This window comes from Coenobita brevimanus, chromosome 17, assembly GCF_032717465.1.
Source record: "Coenobita brevimanus isolate Jiangsu-jjx chromosome 17, ASM3271746v2, whole genome shotgun sequence".
Taxonomy (NCBI): domain Eukaryota; kingdom Metazoa; phylum Arthropoda; class Malacostraca; order Decapoda; family Coenobitidae; genus Coenobita; species Coenobita brevimanus.
The window spans coordinates 1,673,232-1,687,500 of NC_136970.1; the positions used below are offsets into that span (position 1 = coordinate 1,673,232).

The 14,269-nt window shown below is 44.7% G+C and overlaps 1 protein-coding gene across 4 annotated transcripts in view; it reads left to right on the forward strand.

Moving 5' to 3' along the window:
• The first annotated feature begins 4,322 nt into the window (after nt 1–4,322).
• LOC145391255 (uncharacterized) overlaps nt 4,323–14,269 on the forward strand; it is a 49,617-nt gene continuing 39,670 nt past the window's right edge. For 2 of the 4 annotated variants that reach the window (XM_080265926.1, XM_080265928.1), the window contains exons 1-2: nt 4,323–5,921; nt 10,465–10,572. In XM_080265926.1, coding sequence (XP_080122052.1) covers nt 4,782–5,921; nt 10,465–10,572 — 1,248 coding nt within the window. In that variant the 5' untranslated portion in view covers nt 4,323–4,781. The remainder of the gene's footprint in view (nt 5,922–10,464; nt 10,573–14,269) is intronic. The other 2 variants (XM_080265927.1, XM_080265929.1) reach the window with 2 other exon arrangements.

A 14,269-nucleotide genomic window follows, 5' to 3' on the forward strand; every position in this document is an offset into this window, starting at 1 on the left:
ACACACACACACACACACACACACACACACACACACACACACACATGTTAGGTTAGGTTAGAGAGAGAGTGTCTACTTTTCCTCACACACACACACACACACACACACACACACACACACACACACACACACACACACACACACACACACACACACACACACACACACACACACACACACACACACACACACACACACAGAGGGTAGGTTAGAAAGGGTGTCTACGTTTCCCCACCTTATGTAACTTTTCTTGATCCTACCCAGGCCTTCGTAAAGCCTGGTATTGGCGACCACCGGGGAAGAGGAGGAGGAAGAGGAGGAGGAGGAGGAAGAGGAGGAGGAGGAGGAAGAAGAGGAGGAGGAGGAGGAGGAAGTCAAGGAGGTGTAGAGGAAAGAAGATTGTGTTAGAGGTGTGAGGAGGAGGAAGAAGAGGAAGAGGAAGAGGAAGAGGAGGAGGAGGAGGAGGAAGACAAGGAGGTGTAGAGGAAAGAAGATTGTGTTAGAGGTGTGAGGAGGAGGAGGAGGAGGAGGAAGAAGAGGAGGAGGAGGAGGAGGAGGAGGAAGACAAGGAGGTGTAGAGGAAAGAAGATTGTGTTAGAGGTGTGAGGAGGAGGAGGAGGAGGAAGAAGAAGAGGAGGAGGAGGAAAACAAGGAGGTGTAGAGGAAAGAAGATTGTCTTAGAGGTGTGAGGAGAAGAGGAGGAGGAGGAGGAGGAGGAAAATGGAAGATGAGAGAGAGAGAGGGGTTGATGTCTACGTCTCTCTCTCTCTCTCTCTCTCTCTCTCTCTCTCTCTCTCTCTGACACAAAGCACAGGACTCAAACATGCCTTATCTCGCCTTGAACAGTCCAATCAAATCCAGTTTCGCAGTGATCAGTCCCAAAAGAAAGAAAGAAAGAAGGAAAGAAAGAGAAGATAGGTAGATAGATAGATGGGCATAAAGAAATAGATAGATGAAAAAGATATATATAGAGAGAGAGAGGAAGGAAGGAAGGAAGAAGGGAAGAAAGAAAGACGGGAGGGAGGGAAGGAAAGAAGGAAGGAAAAAGAGAAAGGAAAGAAAGAAGGAAAGAAAGGTAGATAGACAGCTAGAACTAAATAGAAAGGTAGATAGAAATAAGTTAGAGAAAGATAGAGATAGAAAGAAGGAAAGAAAGGAAGAAGAGAGGAAAGGAATTAAAGAAGGGAAGGAAGGAAGGAAAGAAGGGAAGGAAGGAAGAAAGGAAGAAAAGAAAGATAGAAAGATAGACAGCTAGAACGAATAACAAGATAAGATAGAAAGAAGAAAGAAACTAATAATAAGGAAGTGCGTGTTGATGACAGGAGGTGTGTTTGTCAAATGGCTGAGGTGATGTCATTTGAGAGGCTTTCCACTGACGTCAGAACAGCAACCAGTCAATAGAAGTCACAGTGAAGTCAGTGTTATCATCCCCTGGCCAAATCTCGCATATTCTCTTTATTTCTCACCATTTATCGCTATATCTCACCATTTCTCGTTATTTCTCACCATTTCTCGTTATTTCTCACAATTTCTCTCTATATCTCGCCATTTCTCGTTATATCTCACCATTTCTCGGTATTTCTCACCATTTTTCGTTATATCTCACCATTTCTCGTTATATCTCACCATTTCTCGTTATATCTCACCATATTTCGGTATTCCTCACCATTTCTCGTTATATCTCACCATTTCTCGTTATATCTCACCATTTCTCGTTATATCTCACCATTTCTCGTTATTTCTCACCATTTCTCGTTATATCTCACCATTTCTCGTTATATCTCACCATTTCTCGTTATATCTCACCATATTTCGGTATTCCTCACCATTTCTCGTTATATCTCACCATTTCTCGTTATATCTCACCATTTTTCGTTATTTCTCTCCATTTCTCGTTATATCTCACCATTTCTCGTTATATCTCACCATTTTTCGGTATTTCTCACCATTTCTCGTTATATCTCACCATTTCTCGTTATTTCTCACCATTTCTCGTTATATCTCACCATTTCTCGTTATATCTCACCATTTCTTGGTATTTCTCACCATTTCTCGTTATACCTCACCATTTCTCGTTATATCTCACCATTTTTCGGTATTTCTCACCATTTCTCGTTATATCTCACCACTTCTTGTTATATCTCACCATTTCTCTTTATATCTCACTATTTCTCGTTATATCTCACCATTTCTCGTTATATCTCACCATTTTTCGGTATTTCTCACCATTTCTCGTTATATCTCACCATTTCTCGTTATATCTCACCATTTCTCGCTATATCTCACCATTTCTCGTTATATCTCACCATTTCTCGTTATAACACCATTTCTCGCTATATCTCACCATTTCTCGTTATATCTCACCATTTCTCGTTATATCTCACCATTTCTCGTTATATCTCACCATTTCTCGGTATTTCTCACCATTTCTCGTTATATCTCACCATTTCTCGGTATTTCTCACCATTTCTCGTTATTTCTCACCATTTCTCGTTATATCTCACCATTTCTCGTTATTTCTCACCATTTCTCGTTATTTCTCACCATTTCTCGTTATATCTCACCATTTCTCGTTATATCTCACCATTTCTCGGTATTTCTCACCATTTCTCGTTATTTCTCACCATTTCTCGTTATATCTCACCATTTCTCGTTATTTCTCATCATTTCTCGTTATATCTCACCATTTCTCGTTGGTTCTCACGCCGTTTCTCGTTTGTTTATTTCCGTTTTATCATTTTTCATCCCCTTATCTCGCCAAATCTCACCTATTCTCGCTATTTCTCACTATTTCTCGCAGGTCCTCTCGCCATTTCTCGCATTATTTATCCACATCTCGCCTTTTCTCGCCATATCTCACAAACTCTCACATTTTCTCGCTATTTCTCGCATTGTTTATCCACATCTCGCCATTTCTCGTCAGATCTCACAAACTCCCACATTTTCTCGCTATTTCTCGTCATATCTCACAAACTCCCACATTTTCTCGCTATTTCTCGTCATATCTCACAAACTCCCACATTTTCTCTCCATTTCTCGTCATATCTCACAAACTCCCACATTTTCTCGCTATTTCTCGTCATATCTCACAAACTCTCACATTTTCTCGCTATTTCTCGTCATATCTCACAAACTCTCACATTTACTCGCTATTTCTCGTCATATCTCACAAACTCTCACATTTACTCGCTATTTCTCGCAGGTTCTCGTAAAGTGCGTGATTGTAAGCCACTGGAAAAAGGCCTAAAGGGAGAATATTCGTGGAAAATATGTGAAAAAATAAATAATAAAAATAAATAATAATAAAAATAAAACAGCCCGAAATGTATCCACCTCTAGACGATTTTATTCAACTTAGGGGCCGAGAGAGAGAGAGAGAGAGAGAGAGAGAGAGAGAGAAAGAGAGAGAGGTTCTTTCTCTATAAGACATCAATGTACCCAAACTACTTTCTATTTTTATGCCAGATCTCTCTCTCTCTCTCTCTCTCTCTCTCTCTCTCTCTCTCTCTCTCTCTCTCTCTCTCTCTCTCTCTCTCTCACTGACGGTGGACTGCAGGCTGAAGTTGCCCTCCTTCTGCAGGCCACCATCGTCCTTTCGGGGGATAGGGAGGGAGTTGAGGGACGTGTGTATAGCCAGGCAGTGGAGCCGCTTCAAGTAACCACCATTAACCTGCTTACATCCATTTATTTCAGGGTGGTGTGGTGTGGTGTGGCAGATGTGGTGTGGTGATGTGGCGAATATGGTGCTGTGGTGTGGTGTGGTATGGTGTGGTGTGGTGTGGCAGATGTGATGGTGTGGTGTGGTGGTGTGACAAATGCGGTGGTGTGGTGTGGTGTGGCAAATGTGGTGGTGTGGTGTGGTGTGGTGTGGTGGTGTGTTGTGGCAAATGTGGTGGTGTGGTGTGGTGTGGTGGTATGGTGTGGCAAATGTGGTAGTGTGGTGTGGTGTGGTGGTGTGGCAAATGTGGTAGTGTGGTGTGGTGTGGTGGTGTGGCAAATGTGGTAGTGTGGTGTGGTGTGGTGGTGTGGCAAATGTGGTAGTGTGGTGTGGTGTGGTGGTGTGGCAAATGTGGTAGTGTGGTGTGGTGTGATGTTCTCTTTAGTTTACATATACCAGCTAAATTAGTTATGATGAACTGGTATTAATGTATTTTTGCCTCTTTTTTTCAGACTGGTGTGGTGGTGTGGCAAATGTGGTGGTGTGGTGTGAGTGCCGGCTAGTTTTATTTTAGTCCTGGCATCACCACCATCATCCCCCCCCCCCCACGCCCCGTCACCACCCCCACCCAACCCGCTCCACCACACTACCGCCACCACCACCATCGTCCGGAAGTAGCCTGTGCCTCGCCTGACATCGTGAAGTCGGCAGGGTGAGGCAGGGTACAGGTAATATGGCTCTACTTTGCCGGACAAGAGTGCTCAGGTGACTGGTGGCTGTGTGGTGAGGTAGAGGTGAAGGTACAGTGAGCGAGAGTGAGGTACGGTGAAGCACAGTGACGTACGGTGAAGCAGGGTGAAGTACAGTGCTAAGGAGTGACCTACAGTGAACCACGGGGAAGCGCAGTGAGGCACAGTTAAATAGGCGGAGGCACACTGAAGCACGGTGCGAAAAAGTAAGGCAGGGTGAGGCAGAGTGTGGAGGCGCTTCACGGTGAGGCAGAGTGTGAAGGGGTAAGGCAAGGTGAGGCAGAGTGTGGAGGGGTAAGGCACGGTGAGGCAGAGTGTGGAGGGGTAGGGCACGGTGAGGTAGAGACCAGGCAGGTGATGGTGTAGCCGCAACCATGCCCGTACCACCTTCCTCGCCTTCCGTGGGCACTCGCTACTCGTCCTACTCGTCCTATCCCTCCTACCGCAGTCCGTCCTCGTCGTCGTCCTACCTGGGCCGCACCACCTCGCTCGACCGCTCGCCCTACACCAGCAGCTACAGCAGCGGGTACAGCAGCTACAGCAGTAAGGTCTCGCTGCCACCAAGACCTTCCTATTCCACAGCGTCAGACACCTACCGCAGCAGCCGCAGCCTACGTCAGTCCCCGGTGAGGCCTTCCTACTCCCGTCTTGCCTCCGAATCCCACCTAGACACCTCCGGGGCTGGCTCCTCCCGCTACGGCTCCTCCAGGTACGCCAGGGACTCCTCATCGTCCAGGGATTCGGGGTATGGGTCCCGCCTGACGTCACGCGATCGCTCCGTCGACTACCTCAATGGCAACTCCGTGGACACCAGCCATTTTGGTCCCTCGCCGTCCTCCTACGCCTGCAACTACCGCTATGAGTTCCGCGACAAGCCCAAGGACGACGCCACGCAGAACGGCGACGCGGAGAAGGTGCACATCAGCGACAGGATCCGGGCGTTTGAGACCCGCGATAGTCTTATAGGGTTACCAGCGGGCAGGGAGAGCACCAGCACCATCAGTCGCTACCTAAGCACCCGGGACTCCACCACCGGGGCCAGGCGTAGAGGTCAGGGGTCAGCCTTAGACTCACACTCACGCTCGCCGTCCGCCAGGAAGGGCTCGCCGGATGGTCGCAGGGGGAGGGATGACTTGGGCGAGGAGCGGCGGCCATCCGTGACGGAACTGTGCCGGAAATACGACACGAATCACAACCTGACGAATGGCCTGTCCCGCCACGACGACGACAGCGACGCCAGTGTGTCATCAGGGGAGCTGGCCAGGCAGACCATTGAGTCCATCACACGCAGGCGGACGGACTCAACCAGCCGAGGGGATGGTACGGTCTCCCCCACCACCCTGCGAGTGGACTCCTCCCCTGTCAGGGCCCGTGTGGAGTCCCCCGTGCCCATCCACAAGGAGTCCCCCTCCAGGTCCGGCTCACAGCACGAGTCCCCCAGCAGGAAGCGAGTGGACTCCCCCGCCGACAGAGATGGACGCACCTCTCCGCTGCTCAACGGCACCCTGGACAAGGTACGTGAGTTGTGTGGGCTTAGTGGACTCCCTAACACCTTTCCCCTAGCGATTCATTCTCTCACATTACACCCTAATAAAATAGTCGCCTTTTTTTCACCAAAGATACGTAACCCTTATGACCAGGTGTAGTCAGGCTGAAGGGTACTTTTGACTAGTAACCAAGGAGACTCATTACTTCATAACTCTCATGGAATGTCACGCAGCCACAACTTGGTATTCTTCAAAGTATAATATTAACCCAGTTCCGTCAGATGAAGGTAGCCCAGATAAACAATATAATGGCGCCTCCTTCATCCACCCACCCACCCACCCATCCATCCATCCATCCATCCATCCATCCACCCATCCATCCATCCATCCATCCATCCATCTACCCATCCACCCACCCATCCATCCATCCACCCATCCACCCATCCATCCATCCATCCACCCACCCACCCAACCACCCACCCACCCACCCACCCATCCATCCATCCATCCATCCATCCATCCATCCATCCACCCACCCACCCACCCACCCACCCACCCATCCATCCATCCATCCATCCATCCATCCATCCACCCATCCATCCACCCACCCATCCATCCATCCACCCATCCATCCATCCATTCATCCACCCACCCACCCACCCATCCATCCATCCATCCATCCATCCATCCACCCACCCATCCATCCACCCATCCATCCACCCATCCATCCATCCATCCATCCATCCATCCATCCACCCACCCATCCATCCATCCATCCATCCATCCACCCACCCACCCACCCACCCACCCACCCATCCATCCATCCATCCATCCATCCATCCATCCACCTATCCATCCATCCATCCATCCATATACATGCTATTATATTTGTCCCTTTGCAAGAAGACAATACTACGGCTCTACATCCTTTCCACGGCACTTCTTCGTGACTAGCACCATATTTCTAATGCGAATCCCGTTACAGCACACACACACACACACACACACACACATTTACATCACCTCTATTTCTCTCTCTCTCTCTCTCTCTCTCTACCTTGGCCCAGATTTTCGTCCTTTACATCCTTCCCATAGCACTTCTTCGTGACTAGCAGCATATTTTAGTGTTAATCTATTGCTACAACTCAACATTCAAGATGGAGGGATGGCAATTTTAGGCCAAGTTAAAATGAAAGAGAGAGAGAGAGAGAGAGAGAGAGAGAGAGAGAGAGAGAGAGAGAGAGAGTTAAATGAGGAGTATTTTGAGAGAGAGAGAGAGAGAGAGAGAGAGAGAGAGAGAGAGAGACTTAAATGAATAGTATTTTGAGAGAGAGAGAGAGAGAGAGAGAAACACCTGTTGTACTGAATGACAGGTGTTAATTAAAGAGCGTATGGGACAACTTCCGCCATTTTGGTTCACCTGTCACCTTCCGAACCGGGTCTGTGGTGCAGTGGTTAGAAGGAGTGCAGGGGAAGTGAATGGTCTCGCGATCAATTCTACATATCAATATTATGATAGGTGGGGAAAATAAATCGGTGAGGAAGAGGTGTTAGGAAGCTTCCTTAGCGAGAAGATGAAGGAAAAACAAGTAATGATAATGGTAATAATAATGATGATGATAATAATAATAATAATAGTAATAATATTAATAATAATAATGGTAATATTAAAAATGATAATAATAATAATAATAATAATAGTAATAATAATGGTAATATTAAAAATGATAATAATAATAATAATAATAATAATAATAATAAATAAAAGAAAAAAATGTACTTTCTCCCTTATTCTTGTCGGGTATGGAAGCTCCCTAACACCTCTTCCTTACCGATTTATTTTTGGATACGGCTGAGTAATATCGTTTTGTACATTATTGATGATGAACTCTCTCTCTCTCTCTCTCTCTCTCTCTCTCTCTCTCTCTCTCTCTCTCTCTCAAAATTGCGTTTGTTTATGAGAGCATTCGAGGCAAGAGTAACGTTCGGCATTCCTGGAAAATAATTCTCTCTCTCTCTCTCTCTCTCTCTCTCTCTCTCTCTCTCTCTCTCTCTACTGCACATGACGGAAGCACATCAGTGACGAATGCGTATTGTCTGCGCGGGAAAGTCAGGGTCTGATGATGATGATGATGATGATGATGATGATGATGGTGGTGGTGGTGATGATGATGATGGTGATGATGGTGGTCATGGTGATGATGATGGTGGTGGTGGTGGTGGTGATGATGGTGATGATGAAAATGATGGTGATGATGATGATGGTGGTGGTGATGATGATGCTGGTGATGATGATGATGATGATGGTGATGATGATGATGATGGTGATGATGATGATGATAGTGGTGGTGATGGTGGTGGTGGTAGTGATGATGATGGTGGTAGTGATGATGACGATGATGATGATAGTGGTGGTGATGGTGGTGGTGGTAGTGATGATGATGGTGGTAGTGATGATGACGATGATGATGGTGATGATTGTGGATTGTTATTGTTGTTTTTGCAAGGTATGCAAGGTATGTGGCGGTTGAGAGAGAGAGAGAGAGAGAGAGAATCACTGGGAGGTTTTAGAGATAGAGATAGCTCACTTGGAGGCGTTAGAGATATAGTTCAATTTGGAGGCGTTAGAGAGAGAGAGAGAGAGAGAGAGAGAGAGAGAGAGAGCTTACTTGGAGGCTTTAGAGGTAGAGATAGCTCACTTTGAGAGAGAGAGAGAGAGAGAGAGAGAGAGAGAGAGAGAGAGAGAGAGAGAGGCGGTATTCTTATTATAGTTTTTGCGGTTCTGTAGGCACGGTATGTGGTGTTTCCGGGTGGTTTAGAGATAGAGATAGCTCACTTGGAGGCGTGGGAGATAGAGATAGCTCACTTGGAGGGATGGGAGATAGAGATAGCTCACATGGAGGGATGGGAGATAGAGATAGCTCACTTGGAGGGATGGGAGATAGAGATAGCTCACTTGGAGGGATGGGAGATAGAGATAGCTCACTTGGAGGGATGGGAGATAGAGATAGCTCACTTGGAGGCATTGGAGATAGAGATAGCTCACTTAGAGATGGGTGGAAGGATACTGAGAGATTTGGTTCGATATTGAAGTAACGAAATTTACCGGAGAGAGAGAGAGAGAGAGAGAGAGAGAGAGAGAGAGAGAGAGAGAGAGAGAGAGCTACATCATTAACAAATTCGTCACGAAATAATTTTATATCTTAAGGTGTCACTTCACACACGCACATACACTCTCTCTCTCTCTCTCTCTCTCTCTCTCACACACACACACACACACACACACACACACACACACACACACACACACACACACACGTAAATAAAGTGCTTGTAAGTGCACATCAAGAATCACCGTAAAGGAGGATGTGACGAACCCTCCTAAAAATGCCAAGATACGTTTCCCCCGCCGCCATCTTGGTTGCCTCAGCCTTTTCCGCTAATTTTAAGCACATTTGGCTCACCTCATCACTAATATTTGTGAAAACGGAATTATTTATGGAGAAAAGGTGTATGTTTTGGCTGTGAGTGCTTGTTGTAAATATATATGTAGGTGGAGAGTTGTTATATGTGGCTAGAGAGAGGATGGGATATGTGTGTGTGTGTGTGTGTGTGTGTGTGTGTGTGTGTGTGTGTGTGTGTGTGTGTGTGTGTGCCAGTTGTAAATATATATGTAGGTGAAAACTTGCTATATATGGCTGTAGAAAGAGGATGAGATGGCAATGGAGTGGAGAGATGTGTGTGTGTGTGTTGGGGAAAGGGCAGCTAGATGATAGGGACAGGACGACATGGAGGCGATTTGTTTGTGGCCACCCTTAGCTGGATTGAAAGGTCTGGAGAGAGAAAAAACAGTTCGTTCTTATCACTACGCCACATTCTTGACTTTTGATATTTCGTAAAAGCTGTTCCGCGGCGATTTATTTTTACATGCTTCAGTGTAATATTCCCCTGTACTTTAGTGATACAGATTATGTCTCTATATTTAAAAAAAAAAAAAGTTAATATACCAAAAGAGTGACGAATCTTGCAGGCATGCCAAGGTGCGTTTTCTTTCCGCCATATTTGCTGACTCATATTTTACTCTATATTTGCACGTAGAACGGCTTCCCTCGTCATTTATACTTTCAAAATAAAAATAAAAATAAAACTCAAATATTTACAGCACAGAAAAGTATATATTGGATCTATATGTGTTTAAAATCCATGAAGAAAGTTTTAAATATCTGTTTGTGTAAAAAAACGACTATTCGCACCCACTGCCATGACGTCATCGCTTCTGCTCGCTTCCTATCCGTACCGCGAATTGTGACGTCATCATAATTATCACGCCACGGCAACGGAAGTTTATTATTATTATTATTATTATTATTATTATTATTATTAGAGTTGGTTTTATTTATTTATTATACTTGAACCTGCCATACTTTCATCAGTCCGTATAAAACACACACACACACACACACACACTCGATGCACCCAGAATTTCATATCCTCATCAGTCGAAATTCCCCCCATCTCATCCTCGGTTTCCCCCTCCCTCCAGTCATAACTCGGGTAATCTGTCCTGCAGCCGAAAGTGCGAGTGGAGGTGGACGCTTACGACACGGGGACCCGGGGACGATATCGCCGAGATCGGGTGAGAGAGAGGATCGCGGCGAGACTGGCCAGGGAGTCAGAGGTAAACATTGTGACCGCGCACCGCTAGAGAGAGACTAACCTTGTGCATACCGCGTTAATTCGATCCTGCACCCCTAGAGACTGACTAACCTTGTGCATACCGCGTTAATTCGATCCTGCACCCCTAGAGAGTGAGACTAACCTTGTGAATAGTGAGTTAGTTCGATCCTGCATCCATCCAAGAGTGACTATCTGCTAACCTAGTGCTAGAATGAGCTTGTCTCCATCTTAGATACGCAAACTTTGCCATTGTGGTGTCGCTAACTTTGCAATATTGCCTTTTTAGTTTGGCCTGAGATACGCTAACTTTTGCGAATGTAGCGATAGTTTGATCCTGAGAGAGAGAGAGAGAGAGAGAGAGAGAGAGAGAGAGAGAGAGTGTAACTTTGCAAACATATATTTTTCATTTTTGTCCCTCATCCATTATGCTCTAGTTTAATCCCCTGCATATTCTAGACACGCTAACTTGTATTTTGTGTGTGTGTGTGTGTGTGTGTGTGTGTGTGTGTGTGTGTGTGTGTGTGTGTGTGTCTGACTATGGGTAAAGTCTTCAGGGCCTCTATCTCGGGGGCAGTATACTATCCCAAGGCCCAGTTGTCCTCCTGCACCTCCACATGTCACCACTTCGGCGCTAACACCCACCGTCCATATTGAATACATGCTAGGGCTGTCTCATACAGGACTGGTGTGACGCTGTGACTAATCTAACGTTATTTTACAACACACACACACACACACACACAAACACACACACACACACACACACACACACACACACACACACACACACACACACACACACACATCGTTATAGGTAAACATAAAGACCCCACACATTCTTCATGGAGAGACTAATTTTGCGATTCGAGTGTTAGTTTGCTTAGAGATTCAGACTACTACCACTATTCCTGCTACTACTACTACTACTACTCCTCCTACAACCACCACCACTGCTACTACTACTACTACTATTACTACAACAAGAACTACTACTACTTCTACTACTGTGCTCCTCCTCCTCCTCCTCCTATTACTACCATACCACTACTATTAGTCCAGCTACTACTACTACTACTACTACTACTACCACTACTATTCCTCCTCCTCCTACTACTACTACAACTATACTACCACCACAACTATTACTACTACTAGTACTACTACCACCACCACTACTACTACTACTAGTAATAATAATAATAATAATAATAATTCTAGTATTTTCCCAATCTAACAACATCTTACAGCTGCTTAGAGTGTGTGACGTAGGCAGTTTGACCTCACACAAACCCTTGTCCTTGCAATTGACCTTGAGAGAGAGAGAGAGAGAGAGAGAGAGAGAGAGAGAGAGAGAGAGAGAGAGAGAGAATTAGTCCTTCACTCATACTATAATCCATTCACCTTAACTTGGCCCAGATTTTCGCCCTTTTGCAGCTTATTTCACGTAGCTCAGTGGTGGAAAAAGACAACGCTACGGCTCTATTTCCTTCCCACAGCACTTCTTCGTGACTAGCATCATATTCTAGTGTTAATCTATTGCTATAACTATTCGAGACGGAGAGGTGGTAGTTTTAGGCCAAGTTAGAGTGAAAAGAGTATTGTTCTCTGAGTTTGGCTTGGAAACGCTAAACCGCAAATTTACTGCTGTTTTTAGCGAGACATTCTTGTGGTTTGGCGCCCTAGCAATATTTTATAGCGATTTAGGGAGCTGTTTACAGAGCTGTTTAGAGAGCGCACGTAAACATTTTGACCACACATCCTCTCTAATCCTTCTTGTTTGGCCTAAAATTTGCGAAAGTGTGATTGTGATTGTTTTTAACGTTAAATTATTGAGCATTGTCTCTCTCCTTTTGATTTCAACGCTTAATAGTCTTGCATTGTCTAGTTCGTTTCAAAATAGTTTCCCGCCAAATTTCAACCTCCAGCTATTCAAATCCACCTGTTACCTTTTATTTATTTATTTATTTATTTATGAATGGAGGATATGTGTACTTTGGTGTATGGATTATTTATATTTTTTTCCCTTCCTCTGTCCATCTTCTGTTTAAAAAAAAAAGCAAGAATAATATGGTTTTCGAGAGATGGGTCACTTTGTTTATACTTAACCGCTGCTTAGTGTGACCTGAGAGTGTGACAGTGTGTGACCTTAGAGCAGTGATTTCCAACCTTTTCTACTTCTCGCCCCGCCCCCCCTCACTGAATGCCAAGTTCTCTGCGCACCTCATCTTCAAATACTGTATTGTACCGGTATAGTTGGCACATGTCAATAAATATCATAGATTCTTAATGTTTGAAATTGTTTATATATTCAGATAACTAGATTTCATATTCATATCTGAAATATTTTCTCCATATTTAGAAACTACTGAATTCCATCATAATTCATAGTTTTCAAATGTAATTACCCTCTTTATCAAGCTCGCCCCACAGGTTGGAAACCACTGCCTTAGAGAGTGTGACCTTTAGATAGTGTGACCTTAGAGTTTGACCTTAGAGAGCTTTAACTATATTATTTTACTTCGTTTGGCTAACAATTTGAGTCTTGTGTGGATTTGCTGTTTTGTGTCATACTAATTCTAAATGTGTGTGTGTGTGTGTGTGTGTGTGTGTGTGTGTGTGTGTGTGTGTGTGTGTGTGTGTGTGTGTGTGTGTGTGTGTGTGTGTGTGTGTGTGTGTGTTTAGGTATGAGTTATATTTCACTTTTTTTTTAGTGGTTATTTGTGTGAAATTTAGATTTTTTTTTTTTTTACAGATTTACTCATGTGTACCTACAGTGTATGCAGTAGTGTAATTCTTGTGTGTGTGTGTGTGTGTGTGTGTGTGTGTGTGCGTGTGTGTGTGTGTGTGTGAGCCATGTATATTGGTTTTAATTCTTTGTTACATAGAAGATAATTTGAGATAATGCAGATTTGTGATATTCTCTCTCTCTCTCTCTCTCTCTCTCTCTCTCTCTCTCTCTCAAAAACAAATTGAGGTCATAACATCCAGGACAGTGTTGATAAATTCTGGTTATACAGACGAGAAGGCAGAATATTCACCACATCTCAATTCTATTCTATATTTTGGGGTTTTATATATTCTAGACCTTGCTCAAATTCAAAAATAAATATAAATGGAGGTCATATATGCAGTGCGGGTTTGGCAGGGTGTGTGCAGCCCTGGTCGGAGGACAGGGGATGGTATATTCTTGGAGAGTGACTGGGTGCGCGCCAAAACAGGGGAGGGAAGCAGGTTTCGGCTTTTGATACTTGCGGGGCTTGGTTTGGTGTGTGTGTGTGTGTGTGTGTGTGTGTGTGTGTGTGTGTGTGTGTGTGTGTGTGTGTGTGTGTTTTGTTTTGAATCTGACATTTTTTTCTATCATATGAAACCTACCTGCCTCTTCATGGAATATCTATCTATCTATCTATCTATCTATCTATCTATCTATATATCGTCCGAATTTTCGATGATAAATTCATAAGCCGTTTATAGTGTTGGATTGTATTTACTGGAACTGAAAATTTACGGTGTGTGTGAGGCCTTGTAGAATACCCCCCATCCAGTCACACACACACACACACACACACACACACACACACACACACACACACACACACACACACACACACAACACCTGCTGGAGTTTACCCTAAAATTATCACAGAAAACCTGGCAGTGCAATACAAAGAAAATGGTGTATTAACCTCTCACTACAGTAT